The sequence below is a fragment of the Carassius carassius genome, chromosome 20 (assembly GCF_963082965.1).
Source record: "Carassius carassius chromosome 20, fCarCar2.1, whole genome shotgun sequence".
Taxonomy (NCBI): Eukaryota; Metazoa; Chordata; class Actinopteri; order Cypriniformes; family Cyprinidae; genus Carassius; species Carassius carassius.
In genome coordinates this window covers 15,671,282-15,697,378 of record NC_081774.1, presented here as the reverse complement: position 1 = coordinate 15,697,378, position 26,097 = coordinate 15,671,282, and the positions used below count along the sequence as shown (strand labels likewise).

The window sequence follows — 26,097 nt, the reverse complement described above, 5'->3', positions numbered from 1 at the left end:
AAGAAGGTAAAATGGCCACATAGTATGTGGTGTAAAGATAATTTTATTAGAATTATGAATTGTTACTTGTCAGTATTAAGTGCTCGTTTTGTGACCATTTTGTCCTACTTTGTAAAAATAACACAGTTGAGAGAAATAATGTAGCAATGTGGCTTTCTGGAAAGTGGGATCACTACAGGCGGATGGGAGGAGGGTAACTTAGCGTAAAATAGAAGCGAGCGGGCGGGTCAAGGTGTGGGAGAGAAACTGGCGGGAGCCGGACTAAAAAGTAGACTTCTGCGCTGCGGCCGAACTAAGCATTAGCTGATGCGTAAAATGTATGCATATACAAGAAATTATGAGTTCTTAATCTTAATCTTTCGCTCCACATGTCGATGAAAATTGGAAGTTGTTCCCTTTGCTTCGGTGATTGATGTACCACAGAATTTACATATCCCAGAATGTTTCTTTTTTAAAGTCTTACTGCATATGAACTCTTTGTGGTTCTTATATGCAAACTGAATAATGCTTGATGTAACAGACATTTAAAAAAAAAAATCCAGCTGCCTCTGCACTAACATTACGCTAACGTCTCACGCTGTTTTTATACAGTCTATGGTCTCACGTCACAAGAAAATCACCTGTCATTGGATGTGTCAATCATACATCAATTTAAAGAAACATTAACATACAGTAATAATCATGAAATATTTTGATTGGGACTCGAGTGGACTCGGCATAAGTCGGATTCCTAATATGTTCGAGTCCGAGTCAATACCGAGTCAAAATGCACACGAGTCCATGACAAGACCGAGACCATTAAAATACGGTCTCGAGACCGAGTCCGATACTCGAGTACTCAACACTGATTTTTGCTACTCAACTTCAACACATGCATGAACTAACTGTGTGTATGTGTAACAGCTCAAGCTAATTCTGTTTTTAATAGAGTTTCTAAAGACTTAATTTTGTTTGGAGACTGTTTTATTCCATGCAAATAAGTGACTTAAAAACAGAAAAGATGAATAGGGGTTAAATATTTATGACATAACTCTGTTATTAAAAAATCTTATAACAAAAAGATATTACATTATATATTGACATTATCCCTTGTAATATGCCAGTTAACTGTTATAGATGCAATTTTTATTTTATCCTGGATCTTCAGAAAAGCTTGTATTTGTAAAGTACTGCAGTCTCTGAAGGGTTGAGTAATTTTGATTGCAACTATATATATATATATATATTACAGTATGGATACTTCTGCAGAATATACTGATATGCATATATATATATATATATATATATATATATATATATATATATATATATATGTAGGTATATACAGTATATATATATATATATACTGTCCAAAATTGTCCAACTACTTTGTGTGGCCACTGTATACTAATAAATACATGTATGTGTGTTGAAAGCCTGTTATGCTGGAGTACTTACTGCTGGCAGTGTGGTCCATAGTCCTGCGACCTACGGTCAGTGCACCGGAGGAAATATGTCAAACCACAACTGGGCACAGGGGACCGCACAATTCATTGGCTCAGCCCTAATTGCCATGGCATTTCAAAATGAAACATCGTCATCTGTAGCTAAAAACAGAACGCGAGGAGAAGAAGCCAAATGATTGAAACAAAATTGTCTTGTACAGCATGTGTGCAAATGACATTTGTTAGGGAGCCATTTAAGACACTATATTTAAACCTTGTCATGGGTGAACAGCCACTGTAATGGGAATCATAATTTGCCTCAAACTCAGTGACTTAATTTGGTGGAAAATGATTTGTTATTACGCCGCATAACATTAGGCATCTGCGATAATCAAAGAAATTTTCACATCATCATGTTTTAGGTCCATATTCTCACACAGCTGTGTTTGTAAGGCAATTAAAAAGAGTCCCCCAGCAGAGTCAGTAGCTCATCCCATCTCACTCTGAGATCAGCAGGTTACAAGGTCCTAGTGTTTGCAGTGCTTACATGAGAGTTACCAGGCAAGGTAACCCTTAGACCCCCGGGTGTAAAAATTGGGTACCCACCGCTCCTTTGACTAATGGAGTGGTTTGAGCACATGTATATTTGGAGAAATGGCTTTGCGTGCCAAGCTCGCCTGCAGCGACAGTGAGACAGACAGAGCGAGGGAAAGGGCAGACACGCCTGGATGGTCAGAGCCCAGGGGAAATTGTGCAAGGTTCATGTGGGGCAACAGGAGGAGGCAGCATGGCCTTGATGCAGTCCCTGTAGCTCTTGATACCTGGAGAGAAGCATGCATCAGTTGAAACTAAACTAGCTTTTATTACTTGGTAATCCAAGATCCATGTGCACTCTTGCTAGTGTATGTGTCACAATTTTTAAAAAATAATAATTATAAAGACTGATTTAATAAAACTGATACTCTCAGGCTGCACACAGTAATATAATAAAATAATGTTAAATATTTTTACAATTTTAAATAACAGTTATTTGTTCATATTTTATCCTTTTTAAAAATGTACCTGGATTACCTGCCCCAGTCTTCAGCATCACATAAAGCATAAGGAATCATTTTAATATGCTGGTTTGGTGCTCAACAAACATTTGTTATCATTATAAAAAAAACATGATCCTTTTTAAATTTTTTATTTATTTTTTTTATTTAATTTTTAGGATTCTTTGATGAATACAAAGATGAAAAAGAAGAAATAGAAATGCATCCTTGCTAAACAAAAAAAAAAATTAACTTAAAAAAACTTTCTAACCTTAAAACTTTTGAACGTTAGTTTACAAACTATCACATTAAGTTGAATCTACAAAGAAATAATGCTTTTTTCAGAATGAACTTCTGATCCACTTTTTAAATTAGTGCATTTTTCATAGATAGAAGTCCGTTTCTTCAAATTCAGTCCTAGCAGAAAATCATAAATATTAACAATAAACATGTAACAAAAAGTTTAAAACTGAGTTTCTAAGATTTTTATCTAAACAAAAATGGTTTCTTGACAACTCATCTTCTGTAAATGTTTTGATTGAAACGTGTGCTTCTGCCATATTTCTTTAAAATAAATGGCACTTGTTTTGATATTTTGTTATAATCCAAATACATATAAATGTTTAAATTGTGGCTTAACTATCTAAATAATTCTTAGGAGAGGCTGTGTTTTTAGTCCATTTAAGATCAACAGGTCAGTGGGGATTGTTACACTGTCAAGGTCCAGAAAAGTATGAAAAGCATCGTCAGAATAGTCCACCTGCCTTCAGTGGTTCAACCGTAATGATATGAAGCATCGAGAATATTTTTTAAAGCGAATAAAACAAAAATAACAACTTTATTCAACAATTCGTTTTCTCTGTTTCTTCCCACATCACCGTAGTGCAGGCTGTGTACACTCTTCTGCCGCACCACAAGGATACGTTTTCTTCATGTATTTACAGAATGATTTGAAAGAAAACAGAGCATCCTTGTGGCATGGCTGACACAGAAGAGTGTACGCAGCCTACACTACGGTGATTGAATAAAGTCAGTATGTTCAAAGTATGTTGAATAAAGTCATTATTTTTGTTTTTTTCTCGTACAAAAAGTATTCTAGGTGCTTCATAATGTTACGGTTGAAACACTGATGGCAGATGAGACTATTCTGACGATGCTTTTCATACTTTTCTGGACCTTGACAGAGTATTTTACATGGCAGTATATGGGACAGTCACAAGCCTCTCGGTTTTCATCCAAAATATCTTAAATTGTGTTCCGAAGACAAAGAAAGCTTTTACGTGTTTGGATCAACATGGGGGTAAGTGATTAATGAGAAAAATTTCATTTTGGGGTGGAGTATCCCTTTAATTTCATGGGACTTTAAAGTTTCAATGAAACAGAAGTAGTGACGCACATCCAAGCAATGAATAACAAAAGTATACATTGACAGATTGTCTAAAAATAAAACAAAAATGTTGCATGGGCTTTTTGTTTTAATCATCGGCTGTTGATTGGATGGGTTTAAGAGGAGTAAATTATTGACTGAACATGCATGGATTAATTAACCAAAACAGAACAATAATATGCATTTAGAAAACAGATGAAGTTAACTTTTATTTCATTCTGAATTCAAAAAGCAATATATTTGCTTCCTCAGTCAAGTTGTGAGTGACAGTTTCCAGAAGTCATCTTTTTCATCAAGGAAAGATTTTCAATGCCCATCCTTTCACCCCTTGTCCTTTCCTCTCTTTGCTCTGCCTCTCTCTAGTGACTGTTCTGTGGGATATCAGCAAATTTTGAATACCGCACAGCTCCAAAACAGACGTGAGTGTCTTAATAATAGTTGCAGCCTAGAAAGTCAAAGCTGTGTAGATAATGCCAGTCAGAAAGCCAGCAAGCATGAACCCCCAGTTGCTCATTTCAATATAATGGATTCAGACAAAATATCTTATATCCCCCTTTAGGATATGCTTGGAATGGAAGGGATTTTTTTTTCTCAGTAATAGAATTTAATCAAGTCAGGATGTTGTTCAAATCTTTAATCATTACGGAAATAAAAAATGTATAATGTTGTTTATCTGTTCCCCATCACAAGTGTGGTTTGGAGTTAATAGGTCTATATGGTGATTAAGTTTTTTGAAGCGTTGAATGTTCTCATTTTAATTTGACTGCTGGTGCCAATTTATTTTGATACAGTTGGTTGATCAGCATTCCACCACTACATTTGCATTGCGCTGCTATCTGGTTATGCAAGATAATGAAGGTCAGTATCTTTATCAGTGTAGTGCTGCCTGACATCATCACAAAACAGCCAATCAGAAATGTTTTCTTGTGGGACTTGTTGGATAAGTATCAGTTTTTTCCTCTGTAGGCCTACTTCTTGTCCAGTGGGCTTTATTGTGGGCCGTATTCACCGGCATTAATGACAGTCCATGCCACAACCAATGAATGAATGAATGAATGATGAATTGATGGGTTACTGTCATGTTTAGGTTTTTGAAGAATATTTTTTTGTGTTAATATTCACTTGCATTGTATAGACATTATATAAACAAATCTTTATTTATTTTTTTCAACTGAAGAAAGAAAGTCATATACATCTGGAGTGGAACGAGTAAATGATGAGAGAATTAAAGTGTTTGGGTGGAGTGTCCCTTTGACTATTTCTTAATGTTGTAGCCACCCAGACTTTGGTTAGAAATATAAATGGTGTGTTTATTAAAACCTTTTAATGAATGATTAGTATGCAGAACAAAGACTGTTAACACTGCTAGATTGACTGTTCGTTTGTATCATGATATCCATGACTCTCCTTGCTTTATTAATGGCTCTATCCAGATTTGATAACCAAAAAAAGAAAGAAGGCCTGAAGACATATCAAAATGATCCTATAGATGTACAACCCATTTCCTAGGGCCCATTTCCTTGTCCCATCTGTCTACCGAGAGTATACAGTACACATACTGTATCTACACTGCTATACTAAGAGATTACAGAAATCAAGTAGTCAACATAAAAAGCCTTTTAAAAGTTGGTTCACTTCCATAATTAGACATATTTTCAAGTGAAACTGGATAATCAGTAGAGGAAATGGCTTGATTTTATCCACTAGTCCATGAAAAGTGGAGATAAGAGTATATTTAAAACAACACACACCAGTGAAGGGAGCATTAGGAATGTAAACATTGAAATATGCAAATAAATGAGAAAATGCAATTGCATGAAAATAAGCAATAGAGCTCATTATGAAGATATTTTGCGACTGCACATTACACTAGCTCCATTTCACTAAGGTAGAGGTGGCTCAGAGTGTCAAAGATGTGGAAACACTTCAGCGGAATCATAGACCCAGCTGGGCTAGGCTGCATTTCTGTCTCTTTCTTTCTTCTTCCTCCTCTGCTACAGACTAGAACCTCATCTATCCCAAAAGCCCCTGAGACACAGGTCCCCGCACCAGAGAGGCCATCTGTCAAAACAAGTTAGACGTCACGTCACAGTTTGCCACAACTGTCGTAATCGTGAAGAAAAAGCCACTACAAGTGTGCTTATTCAGTGTAAAACCCTGAACTATGGCCTCAGTCGCAGACAATGTGATGTAAAATAGTTGCATTGTAACGATTACATTTATCGTTGCATTTTAACCTTTAAACTTCCTTGATTGATTCTGTTTCCAAGTTAAATGATCAAAACATGACAAATAACACTTTACAATAAAGTGTAGGTGGAAGGAAGGTTACCTTGGAAATGTAATAGGTTATAGATTAAAAGGAATAAGTATAACCATTTCGATTACTTTATAAATGTAACTGACTGCATTTGATTACTTTTCTAAATTTCCAACAAATGTTGTTTATTTTTAAAGCAGGCACGGTTAACTTTACAGTAGTACTCAAGTCAACACTGATTGCTGTATGGCTGCAAAAAAAAAAAAAATCGCCATTAATCGCATTCAAAATAAAAGATTATATTTACATACTATATGTGTGTGTACTGTGTATATTTATAATGTATAAATACAAAATATGTATTTAAAACATATTTGCATGTATATATTTATACTTATATAATTTATATTATATATAAATATATTTTATATGAATCTACAATATTTTATATATATGTATATGTGTATATAGTCACCACAAAATAAGACCTTACTTAGAGTTCTCTGAGGCTTAATACAGATTTAAAATCATAAAATATACATTAATGGTTATGATACTGTTTTTGAAATCAAATCCTTGCATATTGCTACAGGAAACACTGGCATCTAATAATGCTTTGAAAACAACAACAACAACAACAAAATTCAGAGTATTTTTAAGATATTGAGCTTCAAAGTTTTTGCATTCCATTCGACTGTGTAGATATAACCTTATTGTTTTTTTAAATAAAAATCCCATAATGTATACAACATAAAAAATATATATCACATAATGTAAATAAGTTGTCACAGAATAACAACATGGGAATAACTCAATTTTGACAAAAATGTCAGATAGAACCTTATAATTACAAGGGGACGATATGTAAAATTAAATAGGAAATAAAACCGTTATCAAATATGCTTAAATTCCAGCAAGGGTTGTCTCATATTTTAAAGCAGTGAGTGCAATTTGGGAAAGAATTCAATCATTCAGATGTAACCCCTTTTGTAATCGTTAACATTTTCTTAGGTAACTTCCATTTAACTAAACATTTTGTAATAGATTAATTACATAATTTTTTTAATCAAATCACATAATGTTACATGTAAGTAGTTACAGCCAACACTGTTTATTAACTACATTTGTTAACACACATTAACAATGAAAAACTTAACATTAGGCCAACCTAATTGGACCTTATTGTAAAGTGTTTGCTAAAATGTGTCTCAAAATAAACATATATAAAGTCTTCTTTTTTTATAAATATGGACCTCTCTTTCACTACTGTGCCCTCACACAGAACTTGTGTCAGTCTGTCTTCTGCTCCTCATGGGGTTTCCTCTATCACCATATCCCATCATGCATTTTCTATTATGTCAGTGCTTTCTGCAGAGCCAATCAATATGCTGAAAAACAGGACAAAACAATCTACACGGAAGCTACAATTCAGTTTGGATTGTAGCTATCGAGGTTTGGTGAGATACAAGAACACTCAGAAGAGTCGTTGTCACACAAAGGCAACTGTTCCAGTTGTGTTTTCCATCAGTTATATCTTCTACCTTGTCGTTCAGCAAACTGCCCTCATTTGGGCAGGATAAGTGGCTGGCTGTTAGGATATCCTATATCCTGATAGGAAACTCAATATTTCACAGCTGAGCAGTTAAGTGTGCTTCTGAAGAACCTTACACTGGTGAACAACAGCTAAGTAGAGTATTATATATTGTATAAGTAAAGTGATATGGCATATTTAAGGGAACAAATAGTGTAAAGTAAAAAAAAATAATAATAAATTCAACTACTGCATGTAACCAGTCAGCATCATAAAACTTTACAATGCATTTAATTCTCATTGCTTAGAATAATGACCTCTTAAAAATATCCATTGACTTTCTCATTATGTGTGCCTATAATTTCTGCTTAAACCGTGCTCTTCATTGATCATGCGCTTCAAAAATGAAATTCATAAATTCAGGAATATCTGGCTGCACAAATGTCCACTGACTAAAAATAGCATCTGATCAGTGGTTTCCCTGACTACAACCCCACTGTAAATGGCTTTAAGACTTATACAGAGATGAGCAACAATGTGTTCTAAGTGCTCTGATCTCAGAGACAACCTTGATACAACTGGATGGAAAAGTAATAGAGAACATGTATTTGAGATGTTGATCGAGTGATGTCAACATGACTGGTGGTTTTACTGCTTTTTAACCATATTTGACCATTTTGCGCTCTTTGAAACACACTAGAGTCAACATTTTATAAATTATGTTTAATCTTATTTATATATACATTTACATACACATTTAAAACATCATGCCATTATAACTTTGATTGTATGTCATTTGACACCTATCATTCTGCAGACTTAGTTTCTCATTTAACTCTGGTTAAATAAACTCTGAATATGAACAGCTTAAAGTACAATCAACTGAAAGGTTAACCCATAAAATGCATTTAAAATGCTGTTGTTTTATACTTTTGGTGCTTAAATTTAAAACTGAATTAATGAAAAACTTGACTATATGTATTCACAGACACCATAACTGGTTTCATAATAGCTGTCAAAGTGTTGGTTATTTTGTTAGATCAAGTCACAGCTATAATGCTATTTGAGGGAGATTAAAATCAAAGCATGATTAAAAAGCAAGAATTTTCAATCACAAAACCTTAGATGAAAAGGAAAACTTACACCAGTGTGTGTATTGTGCAAATGAGTGCAACTACATCACATTAAGAAACAGGGAAGCACTGTTTAACATTCTGTTGACCTCACAGCTCCTATCATAAAGTAGAGCTACAATTAAAATAGTACAGGTTAAATGATCACTGAAGAAAAGAAAAGAAAGAAAAGATTTCACTTCTTGCGAGGGACCTTGTCACCCAGAGGCACGTCATCCATGAGTTTCTGCAGATGTGAAAGGCAAAGAAAGAGTTTGATAGCTGTATAAAAAAAAAAGTCATGCTTAATGATGGAAGAAAGGACCGTATCAACCCACCTTAAGCAGTCTGGCAAAGTGTGCTCTCTCGTCTTCTCCATCCCCCTGTCTGACATCAACATGGTATCTCCTGCAGGCCACAGTCAGCTCATCGAGAGCGTAAAGGGGGGCGGGGTCAATAGAATGCCCATTAATGAGGCTGACCAGGTACTCTCGATAATGCTTCCTGGAACACAGAGAAACACCATTTTATTTACACCTAAAAAGTAATTTGGTCTTGTTGAGTACACCGGGCTTTTATTTAAACTTTTTTTCTCTCACTCTCTTTTAACGTCAACAGATGTCTTTGGTCATTGCACTGCATTTAGCCATTTTTGTCAATGTCTCTATAATCCCGCTTAAGACTAAAGCGTACTGCAGTCACAATTTTAACGGTATAACAATTTGTTTACTCACAATGTGGCAATTTAAAAACTATACTGCATATTAGCATTGAAATATTCCAAGTATTTAAACATTCGAGAGAGCCTATATGTTACAGGGTGCTGCAGAAAGGAGTACTAAAAATTTATTTCTGCACTGCTGATTTTTTTGAAATACTGACCAGGAAAACTCATACTCAGTAGTCCGCTTTTACAGCCTCATTGAGAATATACTAGTGATCCTGCAAAACTATTCCAACTTAAATTTGTAGATTAAAATACTGAAGAGTTGTCAGAAGCTTAGTGGTGGTGATGCTGAAATACATTTATAGCCTATCTTGAGTTTTTTTACTTGAAAAAAATGAATCACATTGATAAAGTTTATGGTACTGCCAAAAAATTATGTAACCCAGTTCAAAATGAAAAGTGTGGTCCTTTCTTCAGCATGTTTCTGTATTGTTACTGATTTTCAGTTACTAAAATAACCTTTTTTACCGTTTAACCACATCAACTCTGGGTCTGGGTCTACATTTACATCCAAGTCTACAATCCACCATGCCTATTCAAACAGGGTGTTCAGTTGAGGGGCTTAAAAAAAGGTCTTGATATAAAACTTCACGACCCCTTTAAACCATAGATAACAATAAAGAAGTTTTATTTTTAAGAGTGTACAAGGAGCAGACAACATGGTAACGATGATTTCACTCACTCGCAGAGTCCCGCCTGGCCCGGCTGAGTCTGAGCCCCACATGGCGAATCGGTTTGACGAGTCCCTTCATCTTTCTGCTCGCTCACTCCGCACACACCTGACGCAAAAACACCACAGCGAGGATGCAGTTTTCCAGGAAGACATTTTCAGTAAAATAATTGGAACAGAGTGTGAAATAAAGCTGTAAGGAGTAGGTGTATGTGTGTGTTTGACTACGATTTCATGGTACAAATATAGCCTCGGCCTGAGAAGCGGTAATTGGATGGCCGTTTAGTCAGAAAACAGTGCTTTGCTTTATGATGTCCAGCTTTTAGGCTTTCATTACAGTAAAACCAATTTTGCTCCACTAGGCAGTTGAGATAAAGAGTGAAATTTGAAGCAAACTAGACTTTAAGACAGAGACGGACAAATTAGATGAAGAGACAGACACAGACAAAAAGATTACAGAAGTACTGGGGTAGATAAGACGGAATGAAATAAGGCCACAGAGTTAAGGACCACTCACACAAAGTCCACACCACAGCTATAACAGTAACGGGAATCACATTCAGAACATTTATTTTTCCAGCAGAGGAACGATAAAAACATTAACAGCCAATCAAAATCCACCCAAGCTCAAGCATTTAAAGCGACAGACAACAACTTCAGTATACGCTTACAATAAACAGAACATTTTCACACGCTGGTATGGATGCTAATAAAGTTACCATTCTTTGAGTGAACAGGCCTTTAGAACAAACCAAAAGTATAAACCTTACAAATAAAGACGTACCAGTCTGTGCTCCTGGTGCGGTGTCAGTATTGTAGTTCACCCCCTTTTTCTGAGGAAACAAAATGACGTTCAAACAAGTATCCAAAATAAAACAGTGGAGATGAGAAGTGATATTTCACAACCAACCGTGGCACACGAGTGCTGTGCGTGTGAATGTGTAGGAGGAAATGTGTGTGCTTGTGTTAAATCGAGAGTGTATGTGTACCTGCAGTAAGGCCTGAAGCCTGGCAGGCTCCCAGTCTCGGAGGTAGAAGAGGCAGTCTCTGGGGTGATGGGCATGCAGACCTGTCACAGTACACTGGTTCACTGCACACGTCTGTGAGCAAGAGTGTGAGGGAAAGAGAATGAATAAAAAGGAGGGAAGAAACAGTGCTCCAGAGAAGGCTTCTACTTATAGCCCAGCCATAGCTGGCTTCAAGCTGAATATCAAAGTCACGTACAGCGCAGTATAACATGCACATCGAGCTACAAATAGGCACAAACAATCCTAAGACAACAGGAACTCACTGTGTGGAAGGGGTTGTTACATCCACTGCAGAACTGATACCTGCACTGAGAACAACTGAAGTGCATACAGCCGCCCTTGGCCAGAGCATACTGGAACCTGCAGTTAGGGCAAGCTACAAGACAGAAAACACTGCATGACAGAAAGAATGGGATGTGTGACTATTTTTTCACACTGTACACTGGGTGTTTACATTGCGTTTGATAAAAACATGAAACATAATTTGCATAAATCACACAGATTGTGTTTGTCTATTGTCATGACAATCAAATCACATTGAAAATTCAGGTAAATCTAAGATTTCAGTATATTTTTCCAGTAACCGTTAACAAATACATACAGTATGTATACCACCCTTCACTAATATTGCCACCCTTTGTTTAACTTTCTAATCATTCATAAAAAAAAATATTCTAGCCGTTAAGAAAAGTATACCAATTGAAAGTGGGGAGAAAATCTCACAATGAAAATTTTTTTTTTCTTCAATGCATGTTGGCCACAATTATTGGCATCCCTAGAAATTCTTATGAGTAAAACATCTCGGAAGTATATTCCCATTCATATTTACATTTTTACCACACCAGGGTGACTATGAGCATGATATTTTCCAGCCATGAATTTACACATTTCCAGCCACACACAGGGTTATAAATATGAGGAAAATAAAGGACAAGTTCCCTAAATCTGAGTTTTTGAAATGCTCTGACCCAGTTGTCTAGCCATCACAATTTGGCCATTGTCAAACTCGCTCAAATCCTTACGCGTGTCCATTTTAACTGCTTCTAACACATCAACATCTTATATATATCACACACATTTCATTTTTGTATTCACTTACTGACTACACAACTTGATACCCATAAATGACAGGTACAATTATTATTATTTTTGTATTCATCCATTTTATGAATTTGCAGTGCCTTGCAAAAGTATTCATTTTGATATGTTGCAGACTTATGTTAAACTGCTTTAAATTACTTTTTATTCCACATTAATCTATACTCCATACACCATAATGGCAAAGCAAATTGTAAATTTAAGTAATGTAAGTACATTGCATAAGTATTCAACTTTAGCTATTTAGCTAAACCAACTTTACAACCTCAAATCTTTGAGTATGATGCGTTAAGCTAGGCACATCAACATTTGGCAATTATTTGCCAATCTTCACCTCACCTCTTAAGCTTTGTCAGGTTGGATGGGGGCAGACGCACATTTTCAGGTTTCTCCAGGTTTCCTTTTTGATTGGGTTCAAGCTCAGGCTGTGCCTGGGCCACTCAAGGACATTAGCCGTGTTTCCACTGTCGAGCTTAAAGCGGGCGTGCTAGTGCGTTCCAGGGCCAGTCGCGTTTCCACTGTCACTTCCGGGGCTTGATTGTGCCTTGTCGGGGCTTCCTCTGGGCCAACGCCCAGGGTTTTTTGGCCCGACGAAAACCTTGGGCCAAAGCGGGCCAGCTGGGGCTAGAGGAGTGGTTATGAACAAAGGCGGAGTTTCTCCGCATCTGGAGAGTGTCAGCGCGGATAATTTCAGAAAGATAACTCCAACATAAAAGACCTTTTAAAATAAGTCTTAAGGGGGAGAGTTCATAAGGGTTATAAAAAAACAAAAAATTTCACTCTTACTCAGAAGCGAGTGTTTGAAATGATGTGGACTATAATCCCTAAACAAGGCAGAAATATTTATAAGCGATGTAAAAGACTATGCACACTAAACATTACCATAGTAAACATGGTAAATATGACCGCTTGAAGAAATCAGACGTTAGCTTCTTATTCTCTATCAAAATCGTGCTTATTTAGTAACTTATATTATTGTCTCGTCTCGAGAGTTTAGCTCCACGTAGCCTATCATAAAAATATAATGTTTTTTGTTGTTGTTGTTCAGGAGCTTTTATAAAAATAGAGATAATATCATTCATTCTAAATGTGACGGATAGGTGTGGCTACAAATAAACAAACAGACTCGACTGAATAAGCAGGCTACTTTCATAAGCGTTTAAAATAAATAAATAAAATAGAAATACATTTATTTCTGTGTGATTAATTTTGAGGCCTGATAAATTAATTCATTATGTTCAATGTATCCCTTATTCTATAGTAAAACACTGATTCTTTTGAAATTGGATATTTAACAAAGCATGCAAACAAACAGCCGCTTTTATCATGTTTGTTTTGTGATCGCGCATGTTCCAGTGACTTATTTCTTAGTTTTGATAACTTCTTTGTTGGTGAAAGGATGAGGTTGCATGGCGTTGTTCTGAAAGGTGTGTAAAGGGCGTGTTTTAGTGATGCGCAGCGGAGCTTCAGACTCGACTGTGGAAACCCTGCGCTATTCTGGCCTCGGTGCTGCTAGCCCGAGGCTATTAGCCCCGCTTGGCCCGTTTTAAGCCCTGGCTCGCACAGAAGCTACCAGCACACTTTATTTTTGGGATGGTACTGTGCAGGTGATGAGCAATGCCTGGTTTACTTCTAACATGACGCTTGGAATTGATCTTCATCAGACCAGAGAATCTTGTTTCTCAGAGTCTAAGGGTCCTTTAAGTGCTTTTTTAATCAATTCCAAGCGTGTTTTCATGTGTCTTAACCTTTGGAAAGGATTGAGTTTGGCCACACCGACATAAAGCCCAGACCGGCAGAGTTTGGCAATGATCTTTGTCCTTCTGTAGGTTTCTCTTATATCCACATATGATCATGGAGCTCAACTAGAGTGACTATCAGGTTCTTGGTCACCACACTAACCAAAGCCCTTCTCCATCATTTGCTCAGTTTGCCCAGGAGGCCAGCTCTAGGAAGAGTTGTGGTTGTTCCAAACAATTTCCATTATGGATAATGGAAGCTACATGCTTAGGTGGACATTCAATGCAGCAGAGTTTTTTCTGAACTCTTTCCCAGATGTGTGGTTTGATGCAATCCTGTGTCTGAGCTCTACAAGCAGGTTTTATTTTAATTTTTCTTGACCTCAGGGCTTGGTTTTTTACTCTAATATGCATTTTCAGCTGTAAGACCTCTTTTAAGACATGCGTGCCTTTCCAAATCATACCCATTCAATTGAATTTGCCACAGACTAACTTCACTCAAAATGTGGTAACATTTACAAAAGAAAATGAATGCCCCTGAGCTAAAATTTCAACTGTCCCAGATAAGGGTATGAATACTTATGCAATGGGATCATTTACATTTTTTTTATCTTTAATAAATATGCAAAGATGTTAAAAACCTGTTATTTGCTTTGTCATTATGGTGTATGGAGCATAGACTGATGTGGTGAAAAAGTAATCTAAAGCAGTTGAAGGGGTTTGAATGCTTTCACAAGGCACTGTATACACTTATAACAGTATATTAAAAGCAGTGGTCAAATTCTTAAAACTCCTTATTCAAACTTAGAATGAGTGTGTACTGAACTCAATCTTAATAAGGCAGTAAGAACATCTTTTCTATTTCTGACCTTTCATATCTTGATTTGTCACAATTAACATGCTGCATACCCATCTGTATTACTGACGATAAATAGATAGATAGATAGATAGATAGATAGATAGATAGATAGATAGATAGATAGATAGATAGATAGATAGATAGATATCTACAGAACTTTGTATTTAATATTTCATCATACTGAATCAGGAAAATTTTCTTCTGATGTATAGACCGAAGGATAGATATACAGATAAAAAGCAAGCCAGAAGGATGGATTCAGAACAACAGAGAGGGAGAGAAAAAGTCTTAAGTGAAACGCTACTTTAAAAACAACTGAGCAATCAGTAACTCTCTCTCTCTCATGAAGTGTGAACAAGTCAGAATAAAAATGCCTGCAAGTGAAAAATACCCAACATTAATATTTGATTTGGTTTTCCTTCACCACTGGACCAAACAAAACAAAAACAAACAGACTGTATGAGCAGGCAACATGTTTCTTCAAGTTAACTCTGCTCAGATCTATTCTGGCAGTCAGAATGTGGCAGGGGTGGTGATGGCAGCAGTACTGTTAGCTGTGAGTATATGTGGATTAGAAGAGTGAAAGCACAGGTCCGACAGGCTTCTAGAGCAGATTAAAAGGTGACTCACTGATCCCATTGTCCCGAAGATATCCGGCCAAACCCTGCTTTTGGTACTCGGGGTCATTCTCTCGCTTCCACTGCTGGAACTGCTCACACGAGAGCCCCATATGCTGCGCTTCCCACTGCAAAGAGAGGCAGACAGAAAGACTAAAACGTTAACTTCCATAATACAATATATTGTAAGTATTTGTTCAGTTTTGTCATTACACATACATATGAGAGCATGTTTTTGATTTATTGATAAATAATGTGTTATTGCATTTGCAAAACTATTTTTTATAGCTACTGACTACTGTCATTCTATGAAAAAACACAGGTGAATTGTTCGTTTCAGTCCTTTTAATTACTCCCCAACATATTGGTTTCTTGCATTCATACCGTTTTTTTGCATTGAGCACAGAAGCTTTTCCTGCACTGCATACAGGTGACCTTGAGTTGATCGCCATCATAGATGAAGCCATATGAGCACTGTGAAAATGAGAGGAGAGTGAAAGAGATGCACGAGACGAAAACATGAAGACAACTCACATCATGCACCTCTTTTCATTTCACTGTAAAACGCACTTGAATGAGACTACAGCTGCCTCTGAGAACAAGTGAACAGTGAGGAAGTGCAAGGAGTCAGTGTTACTCACATGGCTGCACCAGAGGAACTTTGGGTCCTTGATTAGAGCCTGCTCAGTCAGCTTCTTGTGGAAAAGATCGTACACATCCGGTTCAAGACAATCCCTTAGCTGTTCAGACACACACACACACACACACACACACACACACACACACACACAATCGTTTTATCACAGTGAGAAGTCTGAAGCCTAGTTATAATGCTGCTGTGTTAAGGCTCAGTATTGCACTGACCATCCTTATTTTTTTATTTATTTATTTTTTCTCTCTTGCAGTACCTGTATGTCCAGAGTGGAAAAGTAGCTGTTCAGGTGCTCAGGGTCATTGATGTCAGGCTCTGTGCAGACAGGACACACCATGTCTCTGATGTGCTTGTCCCTCACCGCTATGGTGAAATGCTGCTTGAAACATCCACAGCACACAGAGCACTGGCATGATGTCAAAGACCGCATCTAAGAAAGACACACCAAAAAAATAGTCCTGACTTAATGTAAGGTACTTTCACACCCATACATTATTATTCCTGTTTACTTTCATTTCATGGGCAAGTATTACAATATAATTCAATGGGAACCAAAACTGTTTGTCTACCATATTATTGTTTTGTTTTGTGTTCCACAGAAGAAAGAAAGTACAGGTTTTGGAATGGTGAATAAATGATGTTCATGAGCCTAAAGGTAAGGGCATGCTGATGTACAAAGTGCAAGATTTGGAGCAAATTACAGAGAAGGAGCTGAGGCAAAGTACCTTGCTGTGGGGAAAAACTGACAGGCAGATGGGGCAATCCTTATTCAGCACACGGCGAATGAAGTCCCGGTCAGGTGATTCACGCACGGCCTGAACCACATCCTCCAGTGTGTATGTGGCTGTAGGGTCTTGCAGCATTGACAGAACCAGCTCACAGCGCCCCCAGCTGGGCAGATCAAACACTGCCAGCAGCCTACGGCAAACATGCTGAACACAGACAAAGAATAAGTAAATAAGCCATTTTTAATAACATAACATTTTGACCACTTTAAAAAATTTTTAACATCATATCATATTATATATATATATATATATATATATATATATATACACACATATACACACACACACACATCACACAAAAGATAATACAGATTTTGTTTTGTTGTTTTGTAAAAACGGTTTCCCGCATCTAGTGGTAAGAAAGCAATGCAGTGTCTCAGTGAAGCTCCATTAAAGTAAAAGGCCAGTCACCTGTTTATCTGGATGGTTGATGTCGATAGGGGGCTCTGGTTCATCGCTCCACATGCGCTGATGGAATGGCTCCAGTAAAGGGCGCTGCAGCTGAACAAGAGCCCCCCTCACATCCCCTCCACTCTGCCGCAGGGCTTCTTCACAGCGGGTCACATCATTAAATCCCAGAGAGCCAAGCTCTTTTACCTAAAAAACAAAACAGACAAAATGTCACATTTACCAGGAATGCACCTGTATTACAATTCTGGACGAAACGGATAAGCTGATAATTATTTTCATGGTACAGCCAATGTTAAAATTCTCTATTACTTTGTATAAATATATTAAAAACTAAAAATGACATTAAACAATGTTATTAAATTATTAGTGATTATAAAGATTAACTTAAAGTGAGTGTTTGATGATGATGAAAGTAATCCAAATATAACAATAAGGCAAATGAGCATGCTTAAAGGGTTTGTTCACCCCAAAATTTAAATTCATCCATGTTCTACTCACCCTCGAAGCATCCTAGGTATGTGACTCTCTTCTTTCAGAATAATCCAATCGGAGTTGTATTAAAAAATTGTCCTTGCTCTTCCAAGTATTTCAATGGGGCTAAGCGAGTGTTTGTTGTCGACAGTTCAGAAGATGTGAAATAAAGTGCGCGCATCTGTAATAAAACGTCCCTCACACAGCTCAGGGGTGAATAAAGGCCCCCTGTAGTGAATCCATGCGTTTTTGTAAGATAAATATCAAGATTTCAAACATAATAAATAGGGCTGGGTATCGATTGGGTTTTATTCGATATCGGTGCCATTTAGATACTTTTAAAACAGTACCGGTGCCTGAATCGCTACCTCTATAAAAATAAATAAATAATAACATTAAAAAGATTTAAAATAAATCCATAGCATTCACATGCTCCTTGGACGTCTCATTTCCCAAGCTTCCCTTACTCTAAGGCTAATAAATGTATTTCATGAGCTGGATCATTGTTTAATAGAAAAGCACACATAATGTTTCTACTGTATCTGTCAATCACTAATATTTAGTTAAAATGATTGCTGTCTGTAACTGTCTTTAATCAGTTCTGTGAATGACTGTATGGTCATTCTTTATAAAGTAGCAACAAAGTCGTTTGTAAAGTACAGTACTGTGCAAAAGTCTGATGCACGTTAGTATTTTCACCCCAAAAAAGGCTTTTAAGCCAGTTATTTATATCTTTTGCTGTAGTATGTCAGTAGGAAATATCAGTTTACATTTCCAAACATTCATTTTGCCATTAATTTTAATAATAATCTAGTGAGATTGTTGAATGCACAAGCAGTCTGACAACAGACTGCCTAAGACTAAGACTTTTGCATAGTAGTGTATGTATAAAGTTTGTATAATTAAATTAAGTATATTTAAATAAGTGCAATTCAAGTATGCGTTAATATGTGTTAAGGCTAGATTGTCGCTGGAGGAAACAGCTGTGGTGTGATGAGCGGTGAACTGCGAAAACTTTACAGTAGATGGGAAACCGATTGCTCCCTCGTGACCTTTTGTAAACTGTATATATGACAAAGAACTGCACAGATACGGATATTCTAACAATCTATCGATAAACACACACCTTGTGTCCTCTGTTTGTGTTTGAGTATGCTCGCGCTGCTCTGCCGGGATCTGCGGATTGAAGAGCGCGCTGAAAGATGGAGAGGAGACAGAGACAGGTCTGCCGCCGTTTTCATGTGAAATAAGCGGACTGACTCTGAGCTATCGCAAATTTGTGTACAGTTTATGGAGCTAAATGCTATAGCCCCACTAAAAAAGCCTAGCGACGCCCATGCTTCTTGTGTACATTTCGGAGAACCAGGACAAATATTTGAATCGATCGCTCAGCCATTTAAGAGGCACCGAAATGAGGCACCGTAATCTGCGTTCAGTTTCGGTTCGAGGTTCCATAGGTACCGGTGCCATATTGGTACCGGGTTTCGGTACCCAACCCTTATAATAAACACTTTTTTTTTCTAACATCTGCTGACTGTGGGTCGCGGAAGATGTGCAGGCAGAAGATGGAAGACGTATACATCGTGCGCGCAGCTCTGGGAAATGTAGGAGCAAAGGAAAACCAGTCTCCTCTTGGCTTATTTCAAAATCCTCTGATGTTTTGTGCTTCTAATTCGTGACCATCGTTTTGTTTTGTTCTCTCTTTATCGCTCGTCATTAACCATTCAGCGCAGACGAACAATGACATCCGGCAGCAAAAAAAGTGTTATGTTTGAAATCTGGATATTTACCTTACAAAAATGCATGGATTCGCTACAGGGGGCCTTTATTCACCCCCTTTATTCACCCCTGAGCTGTGTGAGGGACGTTCTATTACAAATGCGTGCACTTTATTTCACGTCTTCTGAACTGTTGACAACAAACACCGGCTTACCGCCATTTAAATACTTGGAAGAGCAAGGACAATTTTTTATAGAACTCCGATTGGATTATTCTGAAAGAAGAGAGTCACATACCTAAGATGCTTCGAGGGTGAGTAGAAGATGGATGCATTTTAATTCTCGGGTGAACAAACCCTTTAATGAAGAAAACTATATCAGTGGAAACTATAAATAAAACCTTACATATATATCTAAATAGATACCTATAAGTATAAAAGACAACTGATCTGTTAAGCATTATAACATTTTAAAACACAGCTTGCCTTAGAGTTTCTGCAAATTAAACTGTTACACCACTGACTATTCTAAAAGGTCTAGAAACCCAAATCAATTCCCCATATTTAAAGCTATACATGATCAATCAGTATCAGTATCACTATGATTGGATGCACAAAGACAGACTTGACTCACTTTAACTCTACGGTGTCTGAGAGCCTGCCTGACAGCCTTCTCATTATCTCCCCCTGCTGCCAGCCAGGCCTGTTTGGCTTCTGCTCTGGACAGGGGAACAGCATTGCTCTTTTGTCCATCCTGGCCATTGTTCCCCCCTGAACAGTTTGATTGTGCGTTGGGTTCTTGCTGACAGGATGCAGCCATCACACAGATCTCATCAAGCACATGAGGTAGCTCTGCTTTCAGCCAGTCATACGGCATTACATTACTGTTTCCCGACACACACATGCTGGTGTAAACCTCTTCCGGGCTCACTCCTTTCTTCTCTCCCTCCTGAGAAAAGGACAGAGACAATGAGGAAGCTTGTAAACTTCGGAGGACAATACTCTGGCACCAAACAACAACAAAATTTCAGACTTACACGAATGAGCTGAATGAGTTTAAGCCCTTCTTCCCTCATCAATCTTTGCCTTTTCAAATCAGGGTCCTCAATAGGAATGACTTTAGGTGGGGCTGGAAGCGGTGTAACGTCCTTGACTGGTGAGAGTGGGAGGGGCTTAGAGGGTGATTGAGCAGGCTCTGATCTCAAAAAACACATTTCGCATGCAGGTGCTGGTGTTTTGTTGACGTACGTACAAAACTGGCAAACCCACTGAATGACATAAGAAAAATAGGAGAAGTAAACCTAAATTCAGGATAAAACTCAGCAAGAGACTCATTTCATTTGCAATGACAAATCAGAACATGCTCATCAGTTAATGAATGTTAAACAGATTATGTGTCTCACCAAAGCCTATAGAATACCTAACCCGTGTCACTCATAGTTTTGAATGGGAAAAAATACAATGCTCAATATGGCCGCTCCATCGAATGAAGCCCCGCCTTCTGAGAAAAAGAGCTAATTGCTAATCGCTAAATTCATCACGTCACTTCAGCTGCTGTTAGAAGTCCCGGTTACTATAGAAACAGTCAGCATTCTGAGCACAGGCTGATCTTTAGAGCTGCTTTACAGCAGAATTTTATCTCATATTTAAAGAATTTTGCATAACTGATTCTGTTATTCTATTACTATGAAACTGCTTTGAAATCTGTATTATATATAGGGCTATACAAATACAGGTCACTTGATTTGACGTACTGGCACAGAAATTATACATTTCACCTTTAAAATCTATCAATAAACAAAACTATCTTTCAGAAAACTGCATATGGAATGTAGTGAATGGTGGCACCTGGCTGTCCATTAGTCCTGCAGCAGTGGGGGTCGGGCGTGAGGGTGCGACAGGGGGTCTGGTGGCCAGACGAGGGCGCTCACACACCTCACACAGAATGCTGCTGCCTGCATTCACCACAGTGCAGCTTTTACATTGCCACTCTAATTGAAGAAAGTGATGGACATAAAAAACAGCATTTAGATGTTTATTTGTCATGCTCGATTACCAACCTGACATTTTAAAAGGTCAAAAAGGTCTGACAGCCCATTTAGTGTTGAAAAAGTGAGAGTAAACTAGGGAAAAAAAGGATGTATTGACTAACCAGATATCGTAGAGGGCTGCGATTGCTCTTCCTGTAGAGATGGAGCAGCAGATGACAAGCGGGGTCGATCACAGGTTTCACACAAAACCTGCTGCATTGTATTTACTGTAGTGCAGTATGAACACTGCCATGTTGACAATGATGAGCTAAAAAAAAGAAATAAAGACATGCAGTCAAATCCTCTACACAAATATAATCTCTCAACGTTTAAAATGATAACAGTGCTAACCTGAGCCGTTTCGTGGCTTTTGAGGAAGTCACAGGAATCCTAATGTGTGTGGAACGTCCTGAATGGGAGTGATACAGCTGGTCACATTCTGTGCACAGCCGCTGAGTACAGGTGGGACAGTGAGCAGACACCGGAAAGATACCACATATGGTGCAGTTCACTGCAGAGAAATTGAACGGAATAGATGAGAAATGATAAAAGTGGAAACTCACAATTAAATATATTCTTTAAATGGAAAGCCAGGGTTGGTATATTGTGACATGCTTACCTGTGTGTTTAGAGGGCACTAGAGAAGAAAGAGAGAGCGCTGGACTGAAAGGAGATTTAGGCTGAGAAGGAGTCGATGCAGGTGAGAGAGATTGTTTTTCCCATGGTCTTTCAGTAGGAGAGAAGGGAGCTGCATCTGTGCAGATTTCCTCATCCTGTATATGGACACTGTATTCAAGTATCGTGCAACAAAGCTGATAGGAGCACTTTTTAACTTATACACTACCATTCACAAGTTCTTATGTCCACCAAGGATGCATTTATTTATCAAATATACAGTAACATTTATTACCATTTAAAAAGTGTTTTTATTTTATTAGATTTTAAAACATAATTTATTCAAGTGACGGCAAAGCTGAATTTTCAGGAGTCATGTGATCACATGATCTTTCAGAAGTTATTCTAATATGCAGATTTTTATGTGGAGACTGCAAAACATTTTTATTCATATTTTTTATATTTCTTTTGTAACATCATAATTGTCCTTATGGTCACTTTGGATCAAATTCATGTACCCTTGCTGAATAGAAGTGCTCATTTCTTAAAAAAAATCTTATTGAAAAACCAAAACTTTTGAATGGTAGTGTATATATCGATCTACAATTCTGATGTTGAAAAAAGTGCATGGATGGACAAGAAATTAGTTTATAACCAAATAAGTGATCAGCCACATTTAATTGGGTGTAGAATTGTAAAAAAATAAAATAAAAATAATTGTACCTGCACAGTGAGGGAGGGAATAAGTCTTTCAAAAAACTCTGGATGAGGATGGGTACCCTACAGAAAAGGAACAGATTCTATGTGAGCTTAATGTTCTTTGTGAAAAAAAAAAAAAAACCATTGACTGCTTGTACTTTACAGGCTCAGACCTTGATTAGCATGTCCAGCTCCATTCGGAGGCACATGACCTCAAGAGTCACAGACGCCACGTTCCCAACATCCGGCTGGGCAACATCATCAGGAAAGCTCAAGCCATCTTGCTGCTGATTGGTGTAGCCGTACAGGTTGAGTACTGCTCTGCCACCCTGAAAGACAAAGATAAACAATAGTAATCAGGTATTTGGTATGGTTCATACAAAAAGCCTCAATCTCATCCACCACACACCTGAATTGAGTCTACAGTGGTCCTGAAGACTGGGTTGTTGTATTTTACTGTACGCCAGTACTTTGGCCTGTTGGGATTGGTAAGATTTGAGCCATACTTCTCCAAGATGTTAAGAGCAGTGGAAAGTTTCTGCAGCAGGCTAATGGTCTAAAAAGATCAGAAGATATTAATGTACAACAGAATAGTCTGAAGAACAATACATAACAGCCCAGAAACAACAACAGTTGGTAAAAGTGAACTAGGACTTTTGAACTTTTTTGGAACTTAACATTCATGTGCATACAAATGAGTGGAAACAGAACAAATTCTTACGAAACATCTCAGACAGATGTGACAGATTAGCCAGTGCTATGTATTATTATGCGCTTTATGTCAGTCATTCACATGGTCAGTGTAAACCATTCATTCCCAATATATACGGTCAGGCCAGCTTCTCTGCTGCAGTGCACTCTATTGCATATCACTTTATTTGTTGTAAATCCTACTAAAATGTTAAAGATATATTTTAGGCAGGTATGCCTAAGCAGTCTAACAGCACTCATCAATGTCAAAGTGACTGGCATGGCCAATCAAATCAAAGACAAAACCCAAACAAGATGCTAGAGTTTTTACAGTGAAAGGCTGCAAGGTAAGATACAAAAGTAGCTTCACATTTAATATTTGACAACTTTTTTATGACACAAAATAATATCCATTGTTGCTACTCAAATTTTTTTGTCATTTTTAACCATTTAAGTGACTTATGTATTTCATAATTGAGTATAATGTGAAAAGAAACAACAACCAAGCCATTTTTGGCACATTACGTGTATGATTAAGAGCGAATGTGTGCATATTTTAAAATACAATTTTTATTTGCAAATAGTTTTACTGTTATTTCTGCTTTTACTGCTTTCTTTAATTATGTTTATTCCTTCAAATCCTACAAATATTAAATTTATTTGAATAAAAATATCTATTTCTACTACCTTGGTCGCCCCAATCATTGAGACATAGGTCATGGCCTTGCATGCGGTAACTACGTGCAAATGGTCAGATCATCAAAAGGTCAAAAGTTTGCTTCCTGTTGTGCCATCATACACTCTTTGGACTGCTGAGGGAAAATGAATCATTATACCAGCTCTCACCTCCTTCATGTTATGCCCACTACTGTTCTCCGTCAGCATGTTTTCAGCAGCAATGTAGCGATATTTGCTGGAGGGCGGGAGGGGGATGTCGGCCATGGCTGCCACCTGTGCCCTGATCTCCTGGGCAGAACCTGGAGTAGACAAGCTGGCTTCCGCATTCACCCTCTGCTCCTCCAGCTGATCACTGAGAGAGGCCATAGCTGAAAGTGAAAGTTTTTGAAAGCTTTACGTTTAAAACACACAGTGCCTGAACCGAGATCATTGTTTTAATCATGCCAAAACATTGGAAAACAAACTAACTACACTTTAGTTGGGTTTACAGTTTAGCGTTATTAGACAAGTTAGCTTACTGATTTATTATGTTTGAAGCATTAACAAGAGTCAACAACACGTCTGCTAATTCACTTGTCAAACATGCAGAGTCATTTTCTCATTTATTTGCTCTCATTGTTAAGATTCTATAGATATGCATGACTGTCAAATCCTTTAAATAACCTATATCGATGTTTTAAGGTATATTCATGTTAGCTACTACGCTAACGTTAGCTGCCTTGTGAATGGAAAGTGAAACCATAACAACTTGAAGCTAGTTAGCTACTTCTTTCTTTAAAATTAAATATACATTTCTAGATAAACTGATGCTTTACGGTCTTCGTTGTTACTTGTCTAACTTGTAACCTGTAACACACATACGTGTTTACATACTCAAATTAACGTTAAACCCCTAGTTTTTTTTAAACTCGCTCGCTGTGACTGAATACCAATACGCTAGCAGGCTAACACATAGGGGTTATTATCAAAACACTGGTAAGCGACATTACAAAGAAATGTCTAGATGTGTCTCTGTTAATACTTTAAGTCAAGTCAACTGTCTGAATTATTTTATGAGCTGTCGATCAATATAAACATACTCACCGCTTATTGACAGAGGAGCAGCGCTCTTACTCACTCATACGTGAAACTGAAACATTTACATCTACCCGCATAGAGGCGCTGTGAGGAAGCACCAACTGCATTTCATTAAAAAACAATTGTTGTAAATGAACATGGATTCTACAGAAAAGACGGTGTTTTAAGTTTAATTGTAATACCGAATGAATATGTATCAACACTGTTAGTAGTAGTAGTAGTAGTATTAATAATAATAATAATAATAATAATAATATAAATAAGGAACGTAAGTCACAACTTTAAACTTCTTATGATAAAATCCGACGTCAGTGATTGCAGAATATATGCCAAATAGGATACACCTGCTGGCTGCCATTTGATTGCATTAATGTGGAGCTCTGGAAACAAGCATGAAACCTATAAATCCGAGGTGCAAAGCCGTAACGACAGAGTTAGTTGCTCTCGCTATATGCACATTTAAGTCCACTTTGTCACTTTCACATCTAAGGTTAGTTTTTTTGTCGATACGTTTAAATTGTATTAATAGCATGCTTATCCATTTTTTAATTATTTTGCCGTTTTCTGGTATAATCTATTGCTTATAAGTGTGGCACGTTTTTCTTTCATTCCACAGTATTGCGGTGTTTTGTATCCTGTGCTGTCTTTCTTCGTCTCTTCACAAAAAATGGAAGGTATTCTCAACCCATGACTCTGCTAGAGCCTTGTCTACTATTTGGGCAAACAACGGAGCAAAAAATAAAAAATAAAGGGAAAAAAAATAAAAATAATAATAATAATAAT

The 26,097-nt window shown here is 37.3% G+C and overlaps 1 protein-coding gene across 2 annotated transcripts; it reads right to left on the bottom strand.

The window, feature by feature from the left end:
• Window positions 1–8,344: 8,344 nt before the first annotated feature.
• On the bottom strand, window positions 8,345–25,431 carry LOC132096456 (E3 ubiquitin-protein ligase RNF31-like). Of its 2 annotated transcripts, none has more exons than XM_059501825.1 (24): window positions 25,321–25,431; window positions 24,406–24,605; window positions 23,279–23,425; window positions 23,043–23,198; window positions 22,894–22,950; window positions 22,175–22,328; window positions 21,907–22,066; window positions 21,678–21,823; window positions 21,374–21,516; window positions 20,563–20,793; window positions 20,160–20,474; window positions 17,338–17,523; window positions 16,864–17,070; window positions 16,395–16,568; window positions 16,128–16,226; window positions 15,871–15,960; window positions 15,500–15,614; window positions 11,437–11,549; window positions 11,135–11,245; window positions 10,930–10,978; window positions 10,158–10,254; window positions 9,087–9,252; window positions 8,501–8,995; window positions 8,345–8,462 (listed from the first exon to the last, which is right to left on the bottom strand). In XM_059501825.1, the coding sequence occupies exons 2-23, from the start codon at window positions 24,601–24,603 to the stop codon at window positions 8,945–8,947; spliced, it is 3,165 nt and encodes a 1,054-aa protein (XP_059357808.1). In that variant the 5' UTR covers window positions 24,604–24,605; window positions 25,321–25,431; the 3' UTR covers window positions 8,345–8,462; window positions 8,501–8,944. The 2 variants fall into 2 exon arrangements, with proteins under 2 accessions (XP_059357808.1, XP_059357809.1); XM_059501826.1 differs by having other exon boundaries at window positions 21,907–21,964.
• Window positions 25,432–26,097: the final 666 nt, after the last annotated feature.

What these genes read in the sequence shown, in the direction of transcription:
- LOC132096456 (XM_059501825.1), bottom strand. Translation starts at nt 24,603, where the DNA reads ATGGCCTCTCTCAGTGATCAGCTGGAGGAGCAGAGGGTGAATGCGGAA. An exon ending in GTGGGCATAACATGAAGGAG is followed by an intron (nt 23,426 to 24,405) that starts GTGAGAGCTGGT and finishes TGATCTTTTTAG; the next exon opens with ACCATTAGCCTGCTGCAGAA. An exon ending in TCTTCGGGACAATGGGATCA is followed by an intron (nt 11,550 to 15,499) that starts GTGAGTCACCTT and finishes TCTGTCTTGTAG; the next exon opens with CTTGCCCTAACTGCAGGTTC.